The 24,522-nt window shown below is 35.3% G+C and overlaps 6 protein-coding genes across 8 annotated transcripts; 4 read left to right on the top strand and 2 right to left on the bottom strand.

Moving 5' to 3' along the window:
* The first annotated feature begins 1,107 nt into the window (after nt 1-1,107).
* LOC142528054 (endoglucanase 11-like) lies at nt 1,108-3,994 on the top strand. The gene is made up of 5 exons (XM_075633100.1): nt 1,108-1,524; nt 1,701-1,913; nt 2,080-2,280; nt 2,392-2,649; nt 3,133-3,994. Exons 1-5 carry the CDS (start codon nt 1,318-1,320, stop codon nt 3,799-3,801), a joined length of 1,548 nt encoding a protein of 515 aa, XP_075489215.1. The 5' UTR covers nt 1,108-1,317; the 3' UTR covers nt 3,802-3,994.
* Nucleotides 3,995-4,241: 247 nt separating this feature from the next.
* Nucleotides 4,242-5,287, bottom strand: LOC142526142 (aspartate carbamoyltransferase 3, chloroplastic-like). Its single transcript, XM_075630400.1, is given in 5 exon segments — nt 4,242-4,494; nt 4,597-4,821; nt 4,944-5,060; nt 5,062-5,136; nt 5,228-5,287. Coding segments are annotated over 5 exon segments (585 nt in total). The 3' UTR covers nt 4,242-4,386.
* Nucleotides 5,288-6,816: 1,529 nt separating this feature from the next.
* Nucleotides 6,817-10,872, top strand: LOC142526780 (uncharacterized). The gene is made up of 5 exons (XM_075631364.1): nt 6,817-7,140; nt 7,963-8,119; nt 8,706-8,756; nt 8,965-9,057; nt 10,487-10,872. The coding sequence occupies exons 1-5, from the start codon at nt 7,022-7,024 to the stop codon at nt 10,544-10,546; spliced, it is 480 nt and encodes a 159-aa protein (XP_075487479.1). The 5' UTR covers nt 6,817-7,021; the 3' UTR covers nt 10,547-10,872.
* Nucleotides 10,873-15,750: 4,878 nt separating this feature from the next.
* LOC142527896 (alpha-1,3-arabinosyltransferase XAT3-like) lies at nt 15,751-17,514 on the top strand. Of its 2 annotated transcripts, none has more exons than XM_075632891.1 (2): nt 15,751-16,106; nt 16,188-17,514. In XM_075632891.1, exons 1-2 carry the CDS (start codon nt 15,857-15,859, stop codon nt 17,348-17,350), a joined length of 1,413 nt encoding a protein of 470 aa, XP_075489006.1. In that variant the 5' UTR covers nt 15,751-15,856; the 3' UTR covers nt 17,351-17,514. The 2 variants fall into 2 exon arrangements, with proteins under 2 accessions (XP_075489006.1, XP_075489005.1); XM_075632890.1 differs by having other exon boundaries at nt 15,752-16,106; nt 16,185-17,514.
* A 2,272-nt stretch (nt 17,515-19,786) lies between these two features.
* Nucleotides 19,787-21,765, top strand: LOC142526509 (alpha-1,3-arabinosyltransferase XAT3-like). Of its 2 annotated transcripts, none has more exons than XM_075630962.1 (3): nt 19,787-20,120; nt 20,203-20,340; nt 20,419-21,765. In XM_075630962.1, exons 1-3 carry the CDS (start codon nt 20,006-20,008, stop codon nt 21,549-21,551), a joined length of 1,386 nt encoding a protein of 461 aa, XP_075487077.1. In that variant the 5' UTR covers nt 19,787-20,005; the 3' UTR covers nt 21,552-21,765. The 2 variants fall into 2 exon arrangements, with proteins under 2 accessions (XP_075487077.1, XP_075487078.1); XM_075630963.1 differs by having other exon boundaries at nt 19,789-20,120; nt 20,221-20,340.
* A 76-nt stretch (nt 21,766-21,841) lies between these two features.
* On the bottom strand, nt 21,842-24,504 carry LOC142526511 (ribonuclease 3-like protein 2). The gene is made up of 5 exons (XM_075630964.1): nt 24,054-24,504; nt 23,411-23,563; nt 22,608-22,981; nt 21,985-22,233; nt 21,842-21,944 (listed from the first exon to the last, which is right to left on the bottom strand). The coding sequence occupies exons 1-4, from the start codon at nt 24,432-24,434 to the stop codon at nt 22,059-22,061; spliced, it is 1,083 nt and encodes a 360-aa protein (XP_075487079.1). The 5' UTR covers nt 24,435-24,504; the 3' UTR covers nt 21,842-21,944; nt 21,985-22,058.
* Nucleotides 24,505-24,522: the final 18 nt, after the last annotated feature.

Below are 24,522 nucleotides of genomic sequence, written 5' to 3'. Positions count from 1 at the left end.
GAGCCATTGATTTTGTGAGTCAAGTCAAATATCAATTTTTAAGGTTAATCGAGTGGTACTAATAATTTTATTGATATTTATAAAAATTATTTATATAATTATCTCGAATTCATTTATATAATTATCATATTATATAATATATAAAAATAAATAAAAATATTTATTTGATTTTAATTTCTACCTATTAACATAGATTTATAAAAATCATTTATAAATTGAGGACAATTAAGTCATTTGTAGTGTATTTTATCATTAAATTAAAATTATCACACTTAATAAAAGAGACATTTTATTATTGTAAAAAATTATTTATCAATGGCCCATGATATTATCATAAGCTTTTTAAAAAAGTATCAAACATGAGATTATGAGGATTATTTATCAATCTCTCCCTTATCTCATGTACCAAATTATGCTAAAAACGTTATGCTCAGTTGCTCACACTGAATAACGTCATGTAAACTTTCTTTTTGAGTCTATCGTTCGTATTTTTTGCAACTATTTTTAAGTGTCTTTAATTGTTAACGTTGAAGATACCAAAATAATGTTGAATTAGCATCTCACATCTCAATCAAAAATTAAAAATGTTGCAGAAAAAATCTAATGAAGTTCAAACACAATATGAGTACAAATCAAATTAAATTTCAAAGAAAATCCACTTCCGGGATCGCGACTTTTGACTCAACTTCTGCTTCAAGACACATGAATCAAACTTTACCATTTCTTCCCATCGATTGCCTTATTTGCTAATGTTCCAACGATTCTACCAAGGATTTATATTTATATTATAGACAAACAAATATATATGCCCACAAAAATTTCCAAGTAAGCCCGATTCCATTTGTGGTTGGAGCGAATCATTGCTTCATTTGGGCAGTGATTGGAGATGCTGTAAATGCTCAAATTAAATCTGGTTTTTCCTTTACCAGTTAGCTGTGTTGAATTCACTTTATGCACATGAAACACACAGACTAGCTATCTAAATGAACGGTAGGATCTTTCTCCAGATCAACTTTCATTTATTTTCCATGTACTTCATCCAACGCCACCTGTATAAGTGACATGTTTTACATCAATTGATATATACTTAGTTGTTGCTACTCAGTTAAATTGCCATAAATCCAATATATCGTGAACTAAATTTCAAGAAATCAAATATCACAGAACATTAAAAACATGCATAATTCTCCAAATCACCGGGCACCCGTATGTTATATATAGAGGACAAGATCATGTCTTTGAAGAAAAAGGAAGAACGTTAGAAGAGATCGCCTCAAAATTTAACAGAAACTTCAAGATTTCGCTCACAAGAAAGCAATGGAGGAGAGGAAAAGGCAATGCCAATTACTAGTTCAATTACTTTTCTTATTTTCCATTCTTCCTGTCTCTCATTCCTTCAACTATGGAGATGCTCTAGCCAAAAGTCTCATGTACTTCGAAGCGCAGCGATCGGGCCACCTGCCGTACAATCAGAGAGTGACATGGCGCCACCACTCCGGCCTCACCGATGGCCTCGAACAAGAGGTTTGTTTTGTGTTGTGCTCATATGTCAAATTAAATAGATTAGTGGGCAAAACAAGAACAGAATATCCATGCCAAGCTGCATTAACATGCTTCAAAACATCAGGCATTTCACATAATATATTCTGCAACTATTTTTGAAATTTAATGGAATTTCATCTGTGTATTCTTGGAAATAGGTGGACTTGGTGGGGGGATACTATGATGCAGGTGATAATGTAAAGTTTGGTCTTCCGATGGCGTTTACCATTACAATGCTTTCATGGGGTGTCATTGAATTCCGGGATGAAATCGCTGCCGCGGGACAACTCCGGCATGCCCTTGAAGCGATCAAATGGGGAACGGATTACTTCATTAAAGCGCACACTCATCCTAATGTTCTTTGGTCTATGGTGAATTAATATTGCATTTTCGACAGAATAGACGCTTCCTATTTCCTGCGTGCGTCAAAGATTTGAAGTCCTGATTTTTTATGTCGTTCTTGTTTGTCAGTTTAGAAAATAAGGAGTGTTAGATTTTGATGATGGTTTAAAAAAAATGGCGTGGCCCTTTAATTAGGTGGGTGATGGTGACACCGATCACCTATGCTGGCAGCGGCCGGAGGATATGACGACTTCCCGCCGAGCGTATAAGGTGGACGAGAAGAACCCAGGTTCGGAAGTGGCGGCGGAGACCGCAGCTGCCATGGCGGCAGCGGCAATAGTGTTCAAGAAAACAAACCGACAGTACTCACACCTTCTCTTGGAGCATGCGAAACAGGTCTTACCTCAACGGTTTCACAAAAACCCCAACCCCATTTTAAAAAATCAATTAAATTTTAAAAGGCGTTAATTATGTGCAGTGACATAGAGGGAAATTGTGTACATGCAGTTGTTTGAATTTGGTGACAAATACAGAGAGAAATATGACCGCAGCATTAAAGAAGCGAAGGGATACTACCCGTCGGTGAGCGGGTACGTAGATGAGTTGTTGTGGGCAGCTTTGTGGCTATACAAGGTTACCGACAACGAACCACAATATTTGAATTACGCCATTCAAAATGCGCAATCTTTTCGTGGGATCACTTGGGCCATTGCTGAATTTAGCTGGGATGTCAAGTACGCAGGGCTTCAAATCATCGCCGCTATGGTAGGAAAATAATTTTTTTGGTCTAGTTCTCAGAATATGGCATGTTTTTTTTTATCTTGTTATATGGTGTTGCATCGGATTTGATGATTGCTTGCAATTCATGCATGTTGAATTCATGTATTTTAACTTTCACATCTTCTTCACAAGGCCAATAATTCCAATATTTGATAGAGAATTTGTTGTCTAATTTTGACTTCAAATGTAATTCCTAAGCATAATAATTATTCAAACATAGTCATATTCAATCATTGGGATTCCATTCTAAGCTCCATGTTACCATGTGAAGTAAAGATTGGGAAACCACAAGGGTAGAAGTCTTATATTACAATTTATATTTAGATAAAAATTCCAGTCTCAGAAATAGTCATATAGAATCAATTGCATGCAACAAAGGGAAAAAATTCTTTTTACTGCTCAAAACACTATTTTTTACATAATGTTTTCCTTTTTTACATAATGTTTTCCTCTGTAAATTTTTCCCAGTTGCCAATGGAAGACAAAAGCCAACTAGAGAAGGAGATCCTCAACCAGTACCGTTCAAAGGGAGAACAATACATTTGTGCTTGCCTGAACAAGAACAACTCAACCAACGTGCGCCGAACCCTCGGCGGCCTACTGTACACCCGGAGATGGAACAATATGCAGTATGTTTCCACCGCAGTATTCTTGCTCACACTCTACTCCGATCATCTTCAATCCACCAACCGAAGACTCAACTGTGACAAAGACTCGGTGAGTTCTGACGAAATCATCTCATTCGTCAAATCTCAAGCACACTACATTCTTGGCTCGAATCCTATGGGAATGAGTTACCTGGTCGGCTATGGACCGGTCTATCCCAGTCGAGTACACCATAGGGGTGCATCCATGGATTCGCACAAGGATAGCAAGGTTTTTGTTGGGTGCAAGCAGGGATATGATAACTGGTTTGGAAGGCAGAAACCGAACCCGAATGTTATTGTAGGAGCCTTGGTTGGTGGACCGGATGATGACGATAACTTCGTAGATCGAAGGGGTAACTTTGCTCAGACTGAGGCTTGCACGTATAATACCGCGCCTTTGGTCGGAGTTTTCGCCAAGTTGCACTCACTGGAAAAAGGTAATTCCACTCCCACTGCTTCGAAGAGTCTCTCCTTAGTCTCCTTCATTTAAACAAAAGTAAATGCACGACTTTTTTTGGTATAACAAGTGAAAGAAGAAGATACACAGGAAATAATAGTTGTGAACTAAGAAAAAGGGTATTAATTAACACTCAATTTTTCGAAAGACCCATTTTTTGCGATTGATTTTCAGTTCTTGTACAAACTGCTATAGCTAACTAACTACAGAGAAGAAAATTGTTTGAATCAAAGGTGTCAACTTCACCGACATACAAAATTAAATTTTGAGATACAACACATGCGAATCGAGATGGGCCTTCAAATAAAAGAAACAGGGATTCTTGGCATAGGTCAACGCGAGTATTTTCTATGGGACCTTGAGTATTTAGTTAGTTAAAGTAATTCTTTCAATTACAAAGAGAAATGCAGCTCGACAAGCCAATTCCAAGAAAAATCAAGTAATCAAAATAAAATCAAGTAACAAGAAGAAAACCAATGCCAAAACTTTGTTAATGGTAAATTGAGCCTATAAGACAAAAATCCGATCACCCCGTGATTCTTCTTTCAATCTCAAAAAAGAATAGCTGACCAAGAAACATATCGAGAACGAGCAATATAAAAGTCTCTGCTTCCTGCCTCACCAACCAAGAAGTAAGAGCTTCAAAAGAGCCATGCGAATATAGAGACCATCCTTTGCTTGTCTAAAATATGCATCCCTTGGATCGACATCCACATCAACAGTTATCTAAAATCAATCAAGGAATAATAATTAAAAAATCGTGTCGAAGGGAACGTGTTGTTTGAATCAAAATGGAAGGTAGCTGTGAAGCTGGAACCAGAACCTAACCTCATCAAGCCTTGGTAGTGGATGCATTACAACTGCGTGTTTCTGCATCACATCAAGGATATTCTGATCCACTATGTACTTTCCCCGAGCTTCTTCATAGAGATCAATTCTTTCCTCAAATCTTTGAGTTTGGTACACCACATCACATTTTGAAGCAACCTCCATTAAATCAGCACTTTCTTCCCATTCAACTCCCTTGGATGTCAGATAATCTTTGATGTCATCCTGAAATCGGAATATTAATGATGTACCAAAAAGTCACAAAGGATTTACTAATTGGATCCAATCTGCAATTTTATTGACAAATTCACTTTTCATATACGTTAACCAATATATGTTCTTATAACTCCAATCAGTTTCAACTTCATCTTTACTACTTCAGGCGACACAAAGTAGATCTTAACATCCTTGTACTTGTCGAGTAAATAGGCAAGTGATCTGACTGTTCTTCCATAAGCTAACTAGATCTGCAACAAGTCCAACTATGAAGCCATAAATTTTTCCTGTCTCCCTTTGAATAGTGTACACATCCAAGAGGGCCTGTTCATTGCCGTAAAATTAAGAAGTGCAAATTCTAGAGTAAACGTTATAGTACATAATACATTTTGATTTGCTAAAGTCCAGTCCAAACAAACAGATAAACATCAAATGCAAATTGGTGCAACATGTTATTACTGCTTCCTTTATCCATGAAATATTATTCAGATGATGTACTTACTTTTGTTATGAACACCCAGACAAGACAGACTGATTGTAAAGAGAAACTCATGTGGAAAGTTTAAAGTCATAACAAGCTATAACTGATAAATGTTCCCAGTGGCAACAATTATAATGTGTAACGCTAAGAACTGCACCAAGAAAAAATATAAGGTTCAACAAAAAGTTGTTCATAATCATTATCTCATTACAGAAGCTATTCAGATGCATTTTTTCTTGATACAACATACTAAATACTGGTATAAAATGTTTTCTGGTCCAAAGTTTACAATAGTTTGTCATCAGAGAAAAATATGGAACTACGAGCTACAAAAATCTACGCATATAAACTCTGGAGATGCAATTCCCATGAAGTGATAGAAAAAGAAGAAGAATATTTAATTTGTATGTAAATTATTAAGAATGTACTGCATTTTAGAGTCTAAAAAGCCTTCAAACAAGGCACATGCAGTTAGACTTATTTTAAGTACGTTGACATGTGTGTTGAAATAGTAGTAGTTCATGTTGCTCAGATTGTAACTAACAATGCCATCAATAATACAGTTGCAGCTAAATTGATGAGAGAAAAACGGCCTGGGGTTTTTTGGAGTTCATGTGCAATTCACACCGTTAATCTAATACTTGAAATTATTGGCAAGCTTCCAAGATTTAAAAAATTCATCGACCTAACAAGTCTTTTACGATTTTCATTTATGCTCATCATAAGATTTTATCATTGACGAGAAGGTTATCAGGTTTGCATCAAATTTCCTCACATTGCCGAGTTTGATTGAGAAAAAAGCTAACTTAAATGACCATATTTACAAGTGATATACGGGAGAACTTTAAATGATCATAGACGAACAAAGATAAATAGACTTACTTTGCTGTGATGAGTTTTTTGGAATAGTATGACACTTTGTTTGAAATTATTTGTTCCTTTGGTAAGAGTTCTTCAATTAGTTGACGGAGATAGAAATTCATCCATGGAGTTCCTATATGGAAAGCTTCTTCGAGCTGAAATCATTGAGATCAGACTTAGAAAATTGCTCAAAACCGGATTAGTTCAAAGAAAATGATAAAATTGATTTATATTAAACGGAAGAAGGCCCACGTAGACCTCAAATTCACAACTGATGGACCTCAAATTCATACACAATAATGTCAACTTGGGCCTGAGTGAAAAAGTATCGGCCCAACTAGTAAATGCCTTGCCCTTGAATCCGGCAAACAATATATTTTATATTCTTACTTTCTAAAAATTATATATTTTATAAAATTTTCATATATAAATTTATCTAATTTTCATTTTATTATAATTAAAACTAGTTATTCATTCTGTGATGCGTATGGTGTACTAAAGAAAGTTGTTGTTTTTAAATTGAAATTTATTAATTTTTTAAATTGAAACGATAAGACTGAAAATATCACATTTAATTTTATGGAATTGAAAAAATATTTTTAACGTTTTCTAATAAAAACATTATTGTGTGTAATAAAAAAAGATGAAAAATTGCAAGAGACTTCAATAGGTGTCAGATGCAATGACAATTAATTCGTCCCAACTGCACCCGCGTGACTTCACCTTCCCCAAATCTTTCTCCCAATCAAAACTCCGAATCCCGATCCCGGCATTTCGCCGATTATCGCCGCTCTATCGGAACCGGAAGGCGGAGCAAATCGCAAATTTTGAATCATCTGCATATCTTTTCGATCTAGTTTCGAGGTGATGGCGGGCGCTGATGCTGCGGCGAGCCTCCGTTCGTCTGTTGCCCCTGCCAATCTGCCTCTCGTCTCGGCCTTCCTAGCGTGTGCTGTCGCGCAGTTTCTAAAGCCTTTCACTACTTGGTACTTTTGGTTTTACACATTTCTTTCGATTTAAATCTTCACGAAGTTGGTTGAATCTGATTTTGGCCACTGAAATTATTATTATTTTCAAATTACCCGTAAAAGTTGAAATTTTTTTATCTTTTATGGCGGTACATGCTTTATTTGGTAAAATTGTTTAATTTGTTGATTGCTGGATTATAGGCGAGGCCGTGACAACTTTTTTCATTATAACTTGCATTCACTATGTTATTTCTTGTTCCCTTTGCAATTTGATGGGTTTTTAATATTTTGTAGCTTCACGGACAGAGTGTCATTCTGAAATTAAGGTTGTTTCTTACCTGATTTTCTTGCTAATTTGAAATTATTGTCTCAGATATTAGCGCCCATGAGTGGTGACGATTTCTCTTGGTTTGTAAGCAAATTCAATTGAATTTTGTTTGGAGAATGCGCGTGGTTATTCCCAATCTTGTTGGGAAGTGTTTAGATATTGAAGAAACACACAAGTTGCATGTTTGAGTGGTTTTAACATATTAGAATGTATAATAAATCACAACAGGTTCCAAAGTTCTCTACTTTTTCACGGTCGTCTCATCTGCTGCTTTTGGTTTCTTTGGGTCTCATTTAGTGAGTTTTTCCTTTTAGAGTAAGAACTTCAGTTTAGTTTCTTATCTTGCTCAGTTGTTCCTACCTCTTCTTCTTGGTTGCTTTGGTGCAAATTTTTTAGGTCATAAATCGTACAGTAGCTTATTAGCATCTTGTCTCATAAGGGCAATTTTTAGTTACTCTTGTTATCTTGCGGTTTCTTGTTTGATATTTCAACATTTTCCCTTAGACATGCAGGTTGAAGGATAAAAAATGGGATTCTAAAAGGATGTTGGGTTCAGGTGGGATGCCATCATCGCATTCAGCAACTGTTGCCGCTCTTGCTACTGCTATTGGACTGCAAGATGGAGCTGGGGAATCATCATTTGCCATTGCTGTAGTCCTGGCATGTGTTGTATGTACTTTCTAAACGAGGTTTCCTTCATACTTTTTGCATTACCTGCTTGTTTATGTCTTTTATGAATAATTACATCAGAGGTTGTACAGTTTTGGTGTGTGGTTGATATGGGGGATTATTTCCATTTAAAATTGTCTCAGAATTCAAGATTCATAAATGATTGCCTGTTCTAATCTTAGTTTTGACTTCGTTTGTTTCTCGAGACAATTCTTTACCTAAGGACTGTGTCACTAATGGAGATAGAGAATATGCCATTTGCCTTAATATAAGATTTTTTATTAATTTATATCATGTTTTCCTCAATGAAAAGAAACGTACAGAACCCTAATGTTCTCCTTAGGCTTAAGGTGTGGGCATATTAAGTATAACTACACATACTGTTTAGGATACTTATTGCAACTCCTGAAGTTGTGTTCAGTCACGGGATACATTCCCTCTTATTCACAGTCTCTTCCTCTTAAGAGAGATTCAGAATATATCTACGTATGTTTCATTTCATATCATTCACAACTGGATTTTTTTGGGCCAAAATACTTAGTTAACAGACTTATTTTTTTCTTGCTTATTAATTGTGATGTATCAGGTAATGTATGATGCTACTGGCATCAGACTTCATGCTGGTCGGCAAGCTGAAGTAAGATTCTTCATGTTTATTATTGGTTCCTTTTCGCCTTTAGTTTCCTTAAGGTAGTCGAATTCCCTAGGTCGTTTGTTGTGGCACGTGGAGCTGAAATAATTGAGAGAACACTGCCTTATGATAATTGCTTCATATTTGCCGCCATTAAACTATCAGGACACTTAATCAAACTTATTGTCATGTAATGATAGTTTTATTTTTGCAGTTATTGAATCAAATTGTCTGTGAATTACCTCCTGAGCATCCTGTTGCTAACGTCAGACCTCTTCGAGACTCACTCGGTCATACTCCACTTCAGGTACGATTAGTCATACTCATATTGTTTGGCATCATTGCAACATGTTTCTTATGCTAAAAATGTGTTCCAGAATACCTTACCTAAGTTAATATGGTCTTATATGTTGTATTCAATTGTTACTGCTGGGCATCCTACTCTGGGAAATCAATGGCTAGCTTGTGCATATGGTCCATGCCCGGTTGTGATATAATTGCCTCAAGTGCGTCGAGTAAATGAAAACTAGTCGCTTCTCCCACCTGCATGAGAACTTGCATTTTTTAAGTGTAAGAAACAGAGATATGGTGGTTTGCATTTTTTTCACCCGTGTTGTCTCATTTGCCCCTCACTCAGGAATGTTTCATTCTTTATTATGAATTCACTTGTTTGTGTATTTGTGAGTATCCAAAAAGAACTTCTAATCCATTGATTAAAAATGCCCTTAAAACTTGAGCTGGCTCATTAGTGTATGAGCAACCTCATAAAGTTGGCCTAACACGGCCTAATTTGACGTGGCTGGCTTGAGCCCGAGATCACACATGCTTCTATTTATGATATACTTGCTCTCTTTTTCAGCCAAACATATTAGGTGGCTTTGAAGTAGGCGTAAAATGAGTCGATCGAGCCAAATACTAATAATCTCATATTGCTGGATTTCATATTTTTTTAGCAAGCTCAGAATTCACAATTTTAAACTCAAGTTTGGCTTGACTTAAAATTTGAACTCAAACTATCATTTTTTGGTTTGAGCTTAATTATCAAATTTTATTCGATAAATGCTTAAATTATGGCTCGTGTTCGTTTTGAAGTTATGAATAGATTTCAAATATGTTCAATGTAGGTATCATCTAAAATCCATTATTCAAATACATCTACCAAATGAAACCTGTTCTTCTGAACGTATACTAAGATTGTATGGATTTGAGTTGTTGTAGGCATTTGATGATGGAACAGTTTTGAAGTTATGAATATATTTCAAATAGGTTCAACGTAGGTATCATTTAAAACCCATGATTCAAATCCATCTACCAAATGGAACCTGTTCATCTAAGCAAATGCAAAGATTGTATGGATTTGATTTGTTGTAGTTATTTGATTTGACAAACATTCGAAATCCATCACTTAGTTAATAATTGTGCTTGAGTTGATAGCACTGAAATGGATTTGAAAATTCACTTAAATTACATTCACCCAGACAAGTAAAATGATCTTGAAATTGATGATTTCAAGTACCTCAATATAAACACATTCTAGGACAATTTGCTTCCCCTGTCTTAGTGAATGCCTTCTCTTTTGTTCATTACAGTGGCCTTGTAAATTATAGCCTATAACTCACTGGTTTTAGTTAGATATCTGTGCTCTGAATATGAAATGATATTATTAAAAATCTCTTCACTGTGTTATTGCCTTCCTTGTCGTGGGTGAAGGTCGCTAATTAATTGATTACCTACAGGTTTCTGCTGGTGCTTTGCTGGGGTGTATGGTAGCAGTCCTATTGAGATGTTCTAGTTAAAGTTTTCTTTTACTTTTTTGATGGACACGGCAAAATATGAAGCACAATCTTCCGTAACATCAAACAGCCAACTCGAAGAATTGGTAAGTAAAGCTGTTGATGCAATTCATGTACCCAGGGGATGATAATTAAATGAAGTCTATCATGTATGCTTTGTATAGTGACTGTATCGGCTTTCCAAGTGTTGTTGCTGTATATTGACAGCCAGCTTTTCCAATTATATTTTCAATTTTTTTGTTCATAGTTTAGGTTACAGTGAAAATTATGTTATGTTTCTGTCCAAATACTACATGTTCGAGGAAAACAAAACGTTGCATTGGCAAGGATACTTTGAGTGAACTGCAATACTAAAACAGGGAAGAACCTGATTTCGTTGCTCACGGTATACCCTCTAAAAACTTCTGTAACCAAACAATTTATTTTTTTAAAAAAAAGCGTTTCTATTTCGTCGACTCCTGAAACCATATGAACTCTTATCATTTCTAAGCTCTTTGTTTACTCAAGTTTATTTTTTAATAAGAGCTGGCACTTTGTACTAGCGAATCATATTTGTCAAATTATCGCTATCAAGTTGACTGGAATTGTTCATCTTGTTAGACTGGATGCTTTAGACCAGTCAAATGATTTTAACAAACATTATAGATAATCTTGTTAACATCTATCATTTTGCCATGGCTCATCGAGTGGTGTCTTTTAAATAAGTGGGAGCTTCAAAAACTACACATTGTATGTCAATTTGAGGTACTTTTATCAACTTATTTCCTTGTCAAAGGATTCAGAATAGATGCTGCACAACTAGGATAAGCATCACATCTTATTTCTGTAACATTTTACTATGATAAGTGACAACACTGCTACATTTATTATTAGCTGGATAATTTCTTTTTAAAATAGCTCCATTAATATATTAAACTGTTTACATTACTAAAACCATATGTATTTATCATATGTTTAATTTTTTAAAAGTCCCAAACTTTACAGAAGCAGATGAGGTATAGTCACAGTGATCTTAGTTCAAAGATCAACTTTCATATCTGTGGACCAGTGGATCTTCATTTTTTGCCCATGGTAGGGTACCACTTGTCTACTTGCCCCCGACCTTATCCCCAATGGAGCAACTCAATCCCGACAGATATTTTTTGACCACATTATCTAAGTAATATAGTGCCCTACAGCTTACTCAATTTGTGCTTCATCTAAAAAAATATCTGTGTTACATCTTGAGCGCTGTATAGCACATATCAATAATAATATAATATCATTCATTTTGTGATTTTTTTTTTCAAAATTAAGAATAATAATTTTGTGGTTGAAATTAAAAATTCACAATTGCTCGTGAAATTCAAGAAGTTTGTTTAATGTACTTTTTACGATGGGATGTTTTTATTTTGATCTTGGAACAAAAAAAATAAAAAAACAACCAAATAAGGTATGACAAAACATCCTCGCATGTGGTTTACTCGACCTTACCCTTCTGGCAGTGTCCGCAAAGATCGATCCAACGGCTCGGATTTTTCCGAGTCAAAAATTTTTTTTTACATGAAAGTGGGCCCGGAGTGTGTATCGGTCGAGGGGATGTCCCGCTCACACATATATCTATTCTATTATTATTATTAATAATTTACTTAACAGAGACAAAAAATTGGTCTGTTTTTTGTTTTCCCAATTTTGTCCTCATTTGATATCAAAATTACATTATTGTTTTTATTTTTTTTAATTTCAAAAAACTTTTTTGTTTTTTTTTTAAATTACAACGATTCAAATAGCACTTTAGTGCTTCGATAATTTATCAAATTTCATTTTATTTCGTAGATAATTAAAAAAAAAATACGGCGCAGCGTAGTTAGTATATATTCTATGTGGCAGGTAGCTAGTGACATCGATTAAAGTGACGTACACCAATTGAATATATATGTGTGCGCGCGCGCGCCACTTCCACTGCTCACCACTGGCTGAGTATAGTACACCCATTCAAATTTCGAATACAGATCACTCACCACAATTCAGCACTCATTCAAAGTTCAAACACATGGAAATATTCAAGAAAACCCAGATCACAGAGCTTCTTCTAGTGGCAGCCGCTCTCCTCGTAATTATCACACCCCTTTTATCCACTGCATCTTTGAGGTCCGCAAACCTCTACCTCGTCGTTAATATTATCATCATTGCAGTTGCAGCAGAAGCTGGGCTCTTCTCCTTTTTCCTCGTAACTGAAGAAAACAAGAAACCTGCTGCTGCTTCTGTTGTATCGCAGAAGCCCGTGAATATTTCTGGGGTTTTTCCTTATCGAAAAGGGAAAATGGATGGGACTGATAGGCCCCGTCCATCTGCCATGGCTACCCAAGTTGTCGGAAATCGTTCCCCGGACAAGGTTTTCGGAGCATTTCACGAGTTTCACAAGGATCCGAGCATCTTCTTCATTGGAGGTGGCGAAAGTACCGAAACTGAAGCAAAATATGTTGCAGATGATAGAGGAGAAGAAACTGGGGAGGTGATCAGCGGGCAGGAATTGTTTCAAAAATCTGAGATTTTTATTGGGAATTTCTATCAGCAATTGAACATTCAAAGAGAGGAATCATGGAAGAAACTCCATGATTTTACTCAGAGTTCATTGTAACTGAAAAAACAAGATTCTGGCTGTACTGATTTTCTCTCTCTCTCTCTCTTTTTGATTGAACTGGGTTACTGATGGGCTACATAATGTTTGGGGCCTAGTTTTAAGCCCAAATTCTCGGAATGGATTTGGGCTACTTTATGATCCAGTTGTAATCCGTCCGTCCATTTCATTATTTATTATTTAACTTTAATTAAAATGCATCCAATAACTTGACCATTATCATTTTTAATATTTTCCTAATATTTTTTTTATATTCATGAAAATTTTTCATAAATACAATTTTCGTATAAAATATCAAAAAAAAAAAAAAAATTATAATTTGAATGTGACTGCAGACGATCTAGAAAGTGGTATGCTTAATTTTTTACTTTGGATTTTTCATTAGACTAGTATTAATTGGTCTTGATTTGCCTCAATCACATCCAAACTTTGCCCACTATCAAGAAAAAAAATCACACACTAAGAAAAAGGTGAAGTTAAAATATTTCGAATAATCGATAAAGCAAACTCTTCTGGTCTTCGATACATTCTTTCGGATTTCTGGTCATCTTTTCTCGTGTTGGTTGGGTTGTCCAACCATTAATCACTATCCTTGTTTATATACACTAGCCACGACGTAACCCACTTGTTACATGTATATAAATGTAAATATTTATTAATATTATTTGTTTTTTATGTATGATATATTTTTAGAGTAGGTTTCTTGTGAGACGGTCTCACGAATATTTATCTATGAGACGAGTCAACTCTACCAATATTCACAATAAAAATTAATACTCTTAGCATAAAAAATAATATTTTTTCATGGATGTCCAAATAAAAGATCCGTCTCACAAAATACGACATGTGAGACCGTCTTACACAAGTTTTTGATTTATAATGATTTATAACTGTGAACTTCCAACGGAATGTTTGAGTTAATGGAATATGTGAGTGTTGACTAATGATCAATAATTTAATTTTTTCTACCGAAATTTACCGAGATAGTTTGTCACACACAATTTAGTTTTATCTGATTAACGTGATTTGCAAGTTATTGTGCTAATATGATAATTTATTAAGTACACATCAAAATAGTAGCATGTGGGAATCTACAAACTATATATATCTTTCGTTTGGATATATGATTGTACATAATGAACGGCCCATGGATTGAAGGAATTTCATTTTAAAAATAAAGTATCAAGTTGAAACTTTTATAATAATTCAGTGTTCCATCTGACATAAACTCTCATTTTTGTAGAAGTCCAAAAAACAGTCCTTATATCAATACAAATTTGCTCAATTAGCGCATGCGAGTTCCCAAAGTAAAAAAAAAAATAGAAAAAAATTTTGCTCAATTGTACCGACTCTCATGAACTTAAATACTTATACTGTAGGTCTTAAATTCGAGTGCCAGTGGAGGCGAAAAGAACCAATTTTTCAGGAATGAGGATAATCCATTAAGCGTGAGAAAAAATACTGAAATTTCGATATAGCGATGTTATCGTATCGAAAATACCGATTTCATCGAAATTTTCGGTATACCAATGATTTCAGTAGGTATGGCAGTGATATCGAAATTTTCGATACGATAACAATATGAAATTTAAAAATTTTGATATATACTGAAATATCGAAACAATACATAAAAATTTAAAATTTATAATAGTTTTAAATAATAAAACAATAAATTTAAAAAATATAAAAAAATCAATATAAAACGATATATATCAATATCGTAACAAAAATGATATACCGAGACTCGATATACCGAAAATTTAAATATAATATCAACATATATTGTCTTATACGTTGTGATACAATATACAATGTATAATTTTTGATATAATACAGTGTAGTACGTTACAGTATATCTATCCAGATATAACACGTACTTTTTTGTCCAAGTCATTGTTTGTTATACTTGCTATAAATAATACTATATAATAATTTGTTTAAAATAATTTTGATCGAACGTTTGATATAAATCAAGTGTCGAACTTGCGGTTTCCTTAAAACCTGTGACATATGTCGCGTAATATGAAATGCACATAACTGAATAATAGTACAATTGGCCAAAAAAAAAAAAATTTGGTGTAAAATTGACTGTTATTAAAACGAAGACAATTTTTCTTATGGAAAAATGAAGACAAAATATTGGTGTAAAATTTACTGCCATTAAAAAAATAATGGAAAAATGAAGACAATTTCAAAACGACTTAGTTAATAATTTTATTTCATGAATTAATACGAATCTTGGCTGTCTAGTCGAGTCGAGTCAAGTCAAATCTACAAATTTAAAAAATAAAGCCGTGTTACACACCATTCCCATTTTCCCAAATCTTTGCCTGTCTTGATTTTATTCTTTTTTTTTTTAATAAGCGCATGGTTTCATAATTATTTATTTAAACGAGCTGTGAATATTTTATTAGAATTTATCTATGAATTTTAAAATATTTTATATAATCAAATTTAATTATATTGGGCTCTTTTCGGAAGGACAAATTGGCACCTTCTCCCACAATACTATTCGTTACCCACGAATCATATTATATAGTTAAATATTATTATTAATGAATAATACAATATGAAAAGAATGTCAAAAAAATGCAAGATTGACGTTGACATTTTTGGTATCGAAGAAACTGCGGGCGATGGTCTCTTCCGTTACATGTAAAAGATACCGAAGAAATTTCTGAAAGTAGCCAAAAATGGAGAAACTCAAAATGCCATGTTTTCGTGCCACTCCGTTGATTTTCTTGATAATCTTTCCTTTGCTTTTTATTGGTGTTGATTTCTTCTGGGAGAACACAGCTCTTTCTTTTCATGGATGTAAATTTTTTTTCCCTTCTATTCCTGCAAGCTCAGAAACCAGCTTCAGCACTGGAAAGGTCGTCAATAAAGCACCTGGAGATCAACTGGGATTGATGAAGTTTCAGTTATCAAGACTCGTAAAATCAGGTCTATATATTTTCTTTAATTTCTTCTCTAAATTTTCTACTTAGGAGAAATTTTTTTGAAATAAATTATGATTTACAGGAGGAGAAGATGGAAGAAATCTTGAATTCACTGGCTTCGCATGTGACAAATCAGTTCGCTCTGTGGTCTGTGTAGCGGATCAGCCTGTAAAAATCGACACCAGGAACATGACAGTATACGTTTCATCAAACCAGACAACCGAGCAAGAAACCATTATACGGCCTTACGCGAAACAAGAAGATGAAGTCCTTAAATCCATCACACCTGTTCGTATTTTTCGACATGGAAACTTAATGAAAAGTCCGCCGTTTTGTGAATACAGGCACGAAATCCCTGCTGTAGTTTTCTCGACAGGCAGCACAGGCAATGTTTTCCATGAAATTAGTGAAATAATAATTCCTTTATTCATCACGACGAAACAGTTCGAGTCTCGGGTGTTTTTCATCCTCGAGGATTACAAGCCATCGTTCATGGCCAAATACGGCAAGATTTTGTCACATTTATCCGCTTTTGAGGTCATGAATCCAGCTTCGAACGGAAGTGTCCACTGTTTTCCAGGTTCAGTTATTGGTGTTAAGTATAACGACAATCTGGCCTTAAATTCAAGTGAAATCCCGGGGGGATATTCGATGTTAGATTTCAGACATCTTCTTAGGCAATCATACGGTCTGAGATTCACACACGCTTCACAGATCAGTAAACCGAGGCTACTGCTGTTATCTCGTACCAATACTAGGCGATTCTTGAACGAAGATGAAATGATTTTGATGATGAAAGAGTTGGGCTTCGAAACAATCGTTGTTAAAAGATCATCGCTAGCGTCGAATCTGAACAAATTCACAAAAATGATCAATTCTTGCAGTGTTTTGGTTGGAGCTCACGGGGCCGGACTCACAAATGAGTTGTTCTTGCCTTCTGGTGCTGTGATGGTGCAAGTAGAACTACTCGGCACCGAATGGGCATCGAACATGTACTATGGCGACACGGCACGTGCAATGGGGGTGCACTATTTGCGCTACAAAATCGAACCAGAAGAGAGTTCCTTAGTGAAGTTATACGGAAGGAATCATCCCGTAATCACTGATCCTGGATACATGTATAACAAAGGAGGATACCGGGCAGCCCGGACTGTGTATCTTGATCTTCAGAATGTAAGGATCAATCTTGTGAGGCTTAGAGAAACACTTGTTGAAGCACTAAGCATAGTTACTGATTTAGAGAAGTAGATATATAAAGTTTTGTGTTTGGTGATATAGTTATAGATACATCCGCTGTTTGTAGATACGGGGATGATAAAGTATCGGGCCTGGAAAATCCATAGCCTGTTCAGTTTTATATATTTGAGTCTACGATCTGGTGTATAAATGCATGTTTACATTCTTTTTGTTTATGCTGACTTGGGATTTGTTTAATGAACTATTTTGTAAGATCATCAGGTATTATGTCAGCATTTATTATTTATTTGTACGACAGTGAGTGCATATTAAGTAAAATTTTGAACTAATGTAATAACCTATTGACCACGTTAGTTAAAAATATTGTATTAAACAAATCATGTGTGACAGACTCGTCCGAAAAAGTGTAGGTAAACCATGATTATCGTCTAAACACATTCACATGTTCCACCAATTCGGACACCCTGAACCTACTCGAACACCCTGAAAGTCCCGTGAAAGTATTTATTGATATGATTTAGTGAAAATAATTAACCATATGAAAATGTTCAAATCAAGAAACTTTTCTTGAACAAAATAAGAAGATATGTAGTATTTTTCAAGACTCAAGGAGGATTACTATAACCAAGAACTATAAGAACATGGGAAGTATCCTAAATATTATTCATTTGTAGACAAATGAAACAAAAACTTGTCTGTCTTCACACGACGTTCAGTTGTTCGTATACGGAAAATTTTGAAATTATCAGAAAAAGATAGAAAGAAGTTGCCATCAATTTTTAATGAATACAACTGTAAAAAGAATGTGAACCAGATTGCTAATGGTGGTCAATTCAAAACACAAGTTGTTTATTTTTTTAATTAATTCCATTTTAATAGCTCTCCGGGCGGCTAGCATTTTAGCGTTGGAATTCGGAGCTTAGAAAAATAAATAATTTGGCTCATTCACATGCTCCAACTGGAGTTGTCAGGTTAATCCTTCTTTATTTGGAATTTATTACCGATTATTATAATTAATTATAATTACGTGATTTGGATATTTTGGACTGTATTATGGCTCAGTGATCATATTTTAATTAATGTAAAATATAGTTAGTCGGCACTAAAACCAAAAACTCACCAATTTTTTTTAGCCAATTCACATTTAGTTTTTTGGCAAAAACTTATGTGAGACGGTCTCACGAGTCTTATTTTGTGAGACGGATCTCTTATTTGGGTCATCCATGAAAAAGTATTACTTTTTATGCTAAGAGTATTAATTTTTATTGTGAATATCAGTAGGGTTAACCAGTCTCACAGATAAAGATTCGTGAGACTGTCTCACAAGACACATACTCTAGTTTTTTTATTGTTAAACTTACTTAAAAAAAATTCAATATATATGTTAATTTTGTCCAAATTTGAATTCCCCCCACCCCCTTTGTATTATTATGAACCTTTTAATGCTTCAGCAACTTTAATTTGCTTTAGAAATTTTAGATAATGGAAGACCAAAAAGCAAAATCACCGGAAAATTTCAATCGTTGGATCGGACAGCCAAAATACTGTTTAAAGCCACGATTTATTCATTGCATTTTATATTCAGTATTTCATATGTATTTTGAAAAAAAAAATGCAAATTTCATAATTAATTATAACTAATGAATTCCTCAGCAGAATAATTATTGAAATCGAATCTTATATTATGCGAAAATATCGGTTCTTGTCACCTAATTATCTACCAATAAATTTTGTCTAAAGTCAAATAATCAAAGAAGACGTCGCCAAGACGTGCGTGCATAATTCTTAATCGTTGAACTTTCTTAGAAACTCTGGTACTGTGCATTTGAAAACCAATATAAAAATATGTACCATTGTTCAAACATCATATCATTTAGATCTAACAACAATTTTTTTTATCATATACATATAAGAGTAGGTTCACGGATCTTTATCTGTGAGATGAATCAATCTTATCGATATTCTCAATAAAAAGCAATACTCTTAGCATAAAAAGTAATATTTTTTCATGGATGACCCAAATAAGAGATATGTCTCACAAAATACGACTCGTGAGACTGTCTCACACAAGTTTTTACCTACATTATAAACATTAATAAAATAATACATATGAAAATCATGGTTATATGTAAATTAAATTTAATCTGGTTTCAATTAAAAGCCTTTATATATGCACAAAATTAAGAGTTATGAATTATATCAGTCACTTACAAATATAGTTTTATGAGCAAGTTCGCTTGTGATACAGTGATATAAACTTCTTCCCAATAGAAGAGAAGCTTAAGTTGGATTCTAGTTGATAGCAAAAAAAACAGCGATCCCATGTAATGAAAAAAAAAGAGAGTTTTATGCAAAGGATAAAATAATTAATACATCAAGCAAACAATTAATTGTTATAGGTTAATTAATAAATCAAGCGTAAACTAAATTTATTATATAACCTGGACTGATGGTAGCTGTAATAATTACTAAAGATAAGAGATACTTAACCACGCAATTTAAAAATAAAAAAAGTCTCCTTCGATTAAACAAACGACGTGTAGTTGTAAAAACACAGTAAAAATCAGAACAAAAAGTATGCGTCTCTTGGACAAGAAATTGTTCTATTCTTTCTCTTTGTTTTTTAATTGCTTTTGCCTCATCAGCGTGTAGATTCGTTTCTTGCATCTGGAGCACAGTTTCTAACAGTTCTTTGTGCAATCAGCAATGAAGAGAGATCCTAGGAAGCTGTTTTCTCGTACAACTCCATTGATTTTCTTGCTTGTGATTCTTTTGCTGTATGTTGACTTTTCGTGGATTCGTTTCATTCGATTTGATGAATGTAAGTTTACCTGAATTTCTTGTTTTTGATCAATTTTTTTGTACTTGTAATTCTTTCATAATAGAATCTGAAGTTTGTTTAGTTTACATGGAATTGGCAGGGACGCAATGCATCTCTACTTCTAAAACTACTTCTATAGACAGATTAAAGATTAGAGTGAATGAAACCGTGAAAGAATACCAGGATTCCCTTGATTTTCTTTTATCCAGACTGGTGAAAGGTTCCGAAATATTCGTCTACATGAAATACTTTTCCTGATTAGTACTTCGATATTAAGATTTTGGTGTAATTTTTACAGGGGAAGATCAAGAAAAGCTTCAAACGACAGGATTTGTCTGTAATCCTGAAGTTCACTCCATACACTGCGTTACAAATAAACCTGTTGGGATCGACACCAGATCAATGACAGTTAGTATCCCGTCCAATCTTGCCGATCAAGAAAGCGTGGTTCGGCCATATGCTAGGCGAGAAGATGAAGTTCTGCTCAGAAGTGTCACCCCTGTGAGGATATTGCAGGGAAATGTTACTTTACCAGTTTGTCAGTACAATCATCAAATCCCTGCTATAATTTTCTCATCCAGCGGATTTGTGGGGAACATTTTCCATGAAATCAACGAAATTCTAATCCCTCTTTACATAACCACAAAAATGTTCAAATCCCAAGTCCAATTTATTCTGCTGGATTACAATCCTTCATTTGTGAGAAAATATGGGAAGGCCCTGGATAAGTTATCGGATTATCCTATAATAAATCCCGCCATAAACAAAAGTGTGCACTGCTTTCCAGGGGGAGTAATCGGGCTCAAATTTCACGGACACCTGTCTCTAAATTCCAGCGACATCCCAAAAGGACATTCCATGCAAGAATTCAGACAGTTTCTTAGAAAATCCTTTGGCCTAAAGTTCGATCATGTTTCCCAGATCAGAAGGCCTACTGTAATGCTCTTATCCAGGAGAACAATGAGACGATTCCTCAACGAAGAAGAAATGGTTTCCACAATGGAGGAACTAGGATTTCGAGTCATTGTCATTGCCAGAGCAAAAACGATCTCGAACTTGAGACTGTTTGCGAATTACATAAACTCATGTAGCGTTTTCGTGGGAATTCATGGGGCGGGTCTGACGAACGAGCTTTTCTTGCCTGATGGCGCTGTAATGGTACAAATAGATTTGATCGGCCTTGCGTGGGCTGCAGCTACCTATTATGGGAACCCTGCCCGTGCAATGAACGTGCATTATTTGAGATATAAGATTGAACCGGAGGAGAGCTCGATTTCGAAGGTTTACGGAAGCCCGAATCATACGGTTTTGACAGACTTCCATTGGCTCAGTGTGGAAGCGGGGAGGGAGGTGTATCTAAATGGACAGAATGTAAGAGTTAACATTGCAAGATTTAGGGAAACAATGGTTCAAGCAATGAGCCTTCTTTGAGATCCTGTTTTGTGATCAAACACGAGTAGGATACGAGATTTTGATTAAATTAATTTTTTCTTTTGTTTCGGACTGGCTGCTTGTTTAGCCCTAATGGGGAATTTCACAAATCAAATAAATTCGTGGTAGGCAATTTGTGCTGATTGTAAAGCTCACGCGTGCAAATTTATGGATGCAATCACCCTCTCATAACTGACTCACTATTGCAAAGGGACATCGGGCAGCCAGAGCTTTGTACATAGACCAGCAGAATATAAGAATAAAAAATGTAGAGTTTAGGAGGACAACAGTGAAAGTATTTCAAATGGTTGGAAACTCATATTTTGCGAGATAAATAGTATTTGCTGATTTCACCCAAAAAATAGCCAGAAACCAATATAAACATTTATATTGCTAGATTTTGCGAGATAAATAGTATTTGCTGATTTCACACAATAAAAGCATTCCCCCGGTGGCACATAATTGTTTCAGTAGTTTAAATAGTAGAATGCAATGTTTTTTACAACTTCACAGATATTTAGACTCTTGCAGACCAAATAGCATCGCAGAAGCTGCGGAGTTCTCAGCTTCTTTAACTTTTGACTTCTCATTCCCCTTCACAAAGAGTACACCTTTAGTAATTTCAATTTCAACAGAACAAATATACTTCTTCTTATGAGCCAGGCCAACCTCCTCTTGAATTCTACACATAGAAGAAATCAGCAATGTAATATGACCAAGAAATAAAATATTTCCAAAGGAATGCAGGGTCTGAATTGATCACAAACACAATCATAAAGCAGTGTTATAAGATTAGATGGATGCTAATCGGGTGTCAGACCAGCAACTGGTTTATGGCATAAAAAATTAATTTCATTTTTAGTTGGGCTTTTAATTTAGATCAAAAGCCTTTTCAAAAAATTCCCAAAAAAAAAAAAGAAGAAGTAATTTTCGGCTGCCTAAGCTGGCTGACTAGCACTTTTTTAGTGCGGTCGGCCGGCGCTGTCTTGATCAACTTCATTTTTTACAAATGCAATAAATTTTCGCATAATTATCTTCCAGCAGGAAAATTCTTACCTGTAATTTGGTTTGGGCCATTTCTTCTTGGCACATATCTCATGCAGCTTATGTTTTGCTCCTTCGATTTCATTATCCCCATTGAGTTGAATGCACGTATCGACCATCTTTATACCACTAGATTCATAAGACAACCTCTGAAGAGCGAATTTTGCAGCATGTAGCTTTGCATTTTCTTTTTGCTCAGAAGAAGCTGAAGCCACAAAGTGTCCGTCAACATAGACACTTGCAATATTTCTGTCTCCATTTCTCCAATACCTAATGTCAACTTGCTTGCCATCCTTTTGGCAACGTTCAAAGAGCGTTGTCACTGGTTGTGGTTGTTGTTTCAACACATCAAGCGTGACAAGAGGCTCTAGAAGGTCTCTGATTATCTGAAGTGTGAATTCCAAAGAAAAACAAGCAACTTAAGAAGGGACTTTTGGAGGTATGTTTGTGTTGATTCATATATATCGAAACCAGTAAAAAATCTTTAACAGCTAAACGGGACATCAAATTATAAGAAAGGATTAGTGCAATATTTATGGCATGTTTTTGCAGCCAGAAAGCAAATATATAAAACAATTAGTATCAATTTTCCACCGAACTCCTTTTCTTGTGCCTAACTCACTGAACTAGCAGGCTTCGCTGCCAAAGCCCTACCATAGCATAAGTGAAAAATGCTTATGCCTATAACAAGTAACAAAATTTTGGCTCTAAACACATGGAATACACTATCTGTTTGGTAATTCAATACAACAGGCAAAAAAAAAAAAGATGCATAAAAAAAGCAAGGCAGAAAAAAACGGAAAAGCAAGACTAACCATCCACATAGCATTTGAATTGAAGTTACAATCAACATACACAGCAGCAGACACTGATTCTACAATGTCAGCAAGAACTTTCGGGGCTTTAATCAGCCCTCCATACACTTCTGGTCCTTCCTCTTGCCGTACCGCTATCACGAATTCCCTTACCTGAAATACAGTTATGCAAAGGGACACAATTTTGGTAGAGTCCAATATCGAAAAATTGGCCTAGCTTCCCAACAAGCACTTGGTATGCATATTTACTGGGTAATTGATTCCATTCTTGGGTCAAAGGAACCCCTCAAGTGCTTATTGGACAACTTAACCAACTTCACGATATTCAACTCGACCAAAGCCATGTCCCCGGAAGGGCCACAAAATTCGAAATATGTGTCAATCAACAGACTCAGGCACATGTACTAGTTTGCTAGTTGCTAATATAAATCTCTTCAATCAAATAGCAGAGCTCTGCCGCCACAGTTAAACATCAAGTCCGTTAAGATAAAACAGCCTCAATCTTTAAACAAACGATTCAAGTGCTTTTAGTGCTATAAAAGAGCGATTAATCAAACAAGCAAAAACGTGTGCCCAAAGTTTCGATTTTTTTGAACCGTACAACGCAAGGTGATAGATAATAGAAGAAAGAGCAGATAGATACCCTCTCGTCGAGGATGATGGCGTTGTGGCGGACATATTTGTAGAGCTGGTGACGGACGGCGATGCGCGCGAGCTTCTCCGTGCTAACGTTGGCGGATCGTATGAGCGAGAGTTTACCTTGGTCAAGGTCTGGGTAAGCGATGTAAAGGTAACTACTGATTGCTAAGCCAAGAACGGAATCGCCTAGGAACTCGAGGCGCTGGTAGGAAGCGGATTCAGTGTAGGAGGAGTGAGTGAGTGCTTCCTCAAGTAGCTTCTTATTCGTAAAACTGTAATTGAGAAGATTCTCCACCAGCCTCACCGACGTGGCTATGTCAGGTATTTCTTCAGACTCCTCCGCCGAATAGCAGCTAAAAGAGTAACCGGCCGGCAGCGATTGCATTATTATTATTTTTTTTTGAAACTTTGACTAATCTTTTTTGGTTGGGAAACTTTGGCAGAAGACAGAGTAAAATAACAAAAAATAGAGG

Source organism: Primulina tabacum, chromosome 15 (genome assembly GCF_025594145.1).
Source record: "Primulina tabacum isolate GXHZ01 chromosome 15, ASM2559414v2, whole genome shotgun sequence".
Lineage (NCBI taxonomy): Eukaryota > Viridiplantae > Streptophyta > Magnoliopsida > Lamiales > Gesneriaceae > Primulina > Primulina tabacum.
The sequence above is the reverse complement of the archived record's forward strand: the minus strand, read 5'-3'. Positions and strand labels throughout refer to the sequence as shown.